The sequence below is a fragment of the Penaeus japonicus genome, unplaced genomic scaffold, assembly GCF_977035675.1.
Source record: "Penaeus japonicus unplaced genomic scaffold, GWHDUDI00000001_assembly GWHDUDI00000019, whole genome shotgun sequence".
NCBI lineage: Eukaryota > Metazoa > Arthropoda > Malacostraca > Decapoda > Penaeidae > Penaeus > Penaeus japonicus.
In genome coordinates this window covers 29,216,384-29,218,883 of record NW_028234421.1, presented here as the reverse complement: position 1 = coordinate 29,218,883, position 2,500 = coordinate 29,216,384, and the positions used below count along the sequence as shown (strand labels likewise).

Here is a 2,500-nt window from a genome sequence, read left to right as displayed (position 1 = left end):
TTATTTTTATTATTTGGGAACGGAATGTTGTTCTTTTATTTCGAGAAGGCCCTTTCGCCGTCCGCATAACCGGCACAGTTAGTTTATTCCCTTATTTACAATATATAGAGTAAAAGTAGGAGAGCAGTGCGCACTCGAGTGCCAGAGATGATAGACTTCGAGTCGTTTCTCACTATTACCCTTTTTATCTTCGTCCATTCTTTCCTCCTTTTTCATTCGGTTGTCTGCTCGAACATCCCGAGCCAAGTGCTTCATCAGTGACAGTCTGCGTAAGAAGTCGTCAGCTGTTTTGGTTTTGAGGTCAGCAAGCTAGTATGAGTTGGCCTATGTTAACGAGGCCGAAGTCAATGTCACACTGTGTCCTCACACAACATGCTTCGCATACTGTAGATGTGGTTGTAGTTCTTGCTGATTTCTGGTTGCAGAAGATGTAGAGAGCGTTGCACTAGCAATGGATTGTATTGATGGGTAAAGGAAGTTCCATGGTTAGCACTTCATTAAATGTGAGCTGTATATGTTTCTATATTTCATAAATATTATTACTGTCGTTTTCCTGGTGCAATGATTAAAGGATTAGCACAATCATCATCATCATCATACCCATACCTACCAGCACCATCATCTGCACATCATTACTAGTCTCAGCCAGAAACGGAATAAAACAAAGACGCATTTTCACGTGAAGAAAATATGTCCTTATCGTTAGATAAAAAAGTAAGATGAAGTGACTTCACGTATTCCCAGAAGCGATATGACTTCGCTTTTTTGTTGTTGTTGTTGTTTTCGTTCGGTGTTAGACCATAATATGGAGAAGAAAAAAAACATGGAGAGAAACTTCATCTCTTTTTTTATATGTTAAGGGTCGCTAAGAATATATCTTTTATTCTCTCTTTCTCTTTCTTTATCTCTATTTATCTATTTATCTCCATTTATCCATTCTCATTGTCTCTATATCTTTATTTGTCTCTGTCATTCCTTCTCTCTTTCCTTATCCCTTTCTCTTTATCTTTATCTCTCAATCTCTCTCTCTATATATATATATCTATCTAACTATCTTTCTCTCTATCTCTATCTATATAGCTCATTATATTTCTCTATCTATATAGCTCATTATCTTTCTCTATCTATATAGCTCATTATCTTTCTCTATCTATGTGTCTGTCACTTTCTCTTTATCTATCTTTTTCTTTCTATTTATCTTTATCTCTCTATCTATCTCTTTCTATTTCTCTTTCAAATATCACTTCCACAAAGCACAAAGAGAATGAACGTGTATATGACATCAAAGGAGCACCTGCCGATCTCGGTAGAGTGTGACGAGCCCCAATGCTTTTACGAGGGCGTCGGATGGTGCAAATGCGAAGTGGCTGTTCGTTAGTGTATGCGTGGTCGTGACTGTGCATTATGTAACACGTATGTTCAGAATTGCAATATAGCATGCCGTATGAAGATTTTCTTTTTTAAGTTACTGGGGATGATTTATGTGTGGCTTTTTTTTTTTGTTATTGTTGGTGTTAGTATTGGCATTTTATCGTTCATTGTTCATATTATTGTTTTGTTGCTGTCATGGTGATGTTATTGGTATCGTTACATCGTCATGATCATTTTGATTATCAATATTTTACCATCCCCTGCAAGATCATTTTTTCGTATGATCAACACCAACATTCTTCTATCCATGTTACTGCAACTACTATTATGACTATTGCTGGAACAAAGAGCTTACTGATTAGTAAGCTCGCTCAGATCTTAAGGGTGAGTGTAGATTGGTAGGGGGAGGGGTGGAAAGGACCGAAGTGCAGGTGATAGGACAATCGGAATGGGTAGGCATGAGAGGAGGGGGGGGGAGGCGAAGAGTATTTGTAAGAGCGAGGTCTCGCGCCCAGCGCCAGACTCGGTGCACCGACAGACCTAACGGGACGCAGAGAACGGAGCACCGCGGAGATCAGCGTGGAAACCATCGAACCAAACGCCAACGCATAGAAATTACTCCCGGCTTCGTTTTGAGGTCGCGGGCAGAAAATGGCGCCCAACACTGAGGGTTCGGAGGGCGACGCCGCCCAGGTGACGGTGAAGGGAACTGCAGAACCGCCTAAAGGTACAATGATTATGACATCGACGGTAGAGTAACATCTTTTTTCCGGTTACCTGACGTTTTCTCTTTGCGATTTACTACAGAGAAATGTGGATATTATAGGAAAGAATTCTAAGGTTATATCGCTCGGTATATTTGATCCTGTTGCTTTCGAGAGCCAAAAAGACAAGATATAAACATGGAAAATCTCCTGGTAATGGCAAGAAGCATTTTCATGTTTTTCTTTTAAAGTAAATTATAAATTTTGTATAGGCAATTTCCAGTTCGCCTCTCAGTCCAGTGTTATCTGATATATCAACGACCGGATGGAAGATTTTCCTAGTCATATTCTGTTGTTTTTTCCAAGCACCCCTATCCTCTTCACCTTCGTTTTTATCACGCAACGATTGCAGGTGTCGTAGTTCG

The 2,500-nt window shown here is 39.8% G+C and overlaps 1 protein-coding gene across 5 annotated transcripts in view; it reads left to right on the top strand.

Annotated features, from left to right (window-relative positions):
• Positions 1–2,500, top strand: part of LOC122265960 (solute carrier family 15 member 2) — a 60,126-nt gene that overhangs the window by 16,640 nt on the left and 40,986 nt on the right. The window contains exon 1 of one of the 5 annotated variants that reach the window (XM_043035484.2): positions 1,882–2,098. The exons of the other annotated variants lie outside the window; for them this stretch is intronic. Within the exon in view, the coding sequence (XP_042891418.2) occupies positions 2,023–2,098 (76 nt within the window). The 5' untranslated portion in view covers positions 1,882–2,022. Of the gene's footprint in view, positions 1–1,881; positions 2,099–2,500 lie in introns of those variants that run through there. 5 annotated transcript variants of the gene reach the window in all.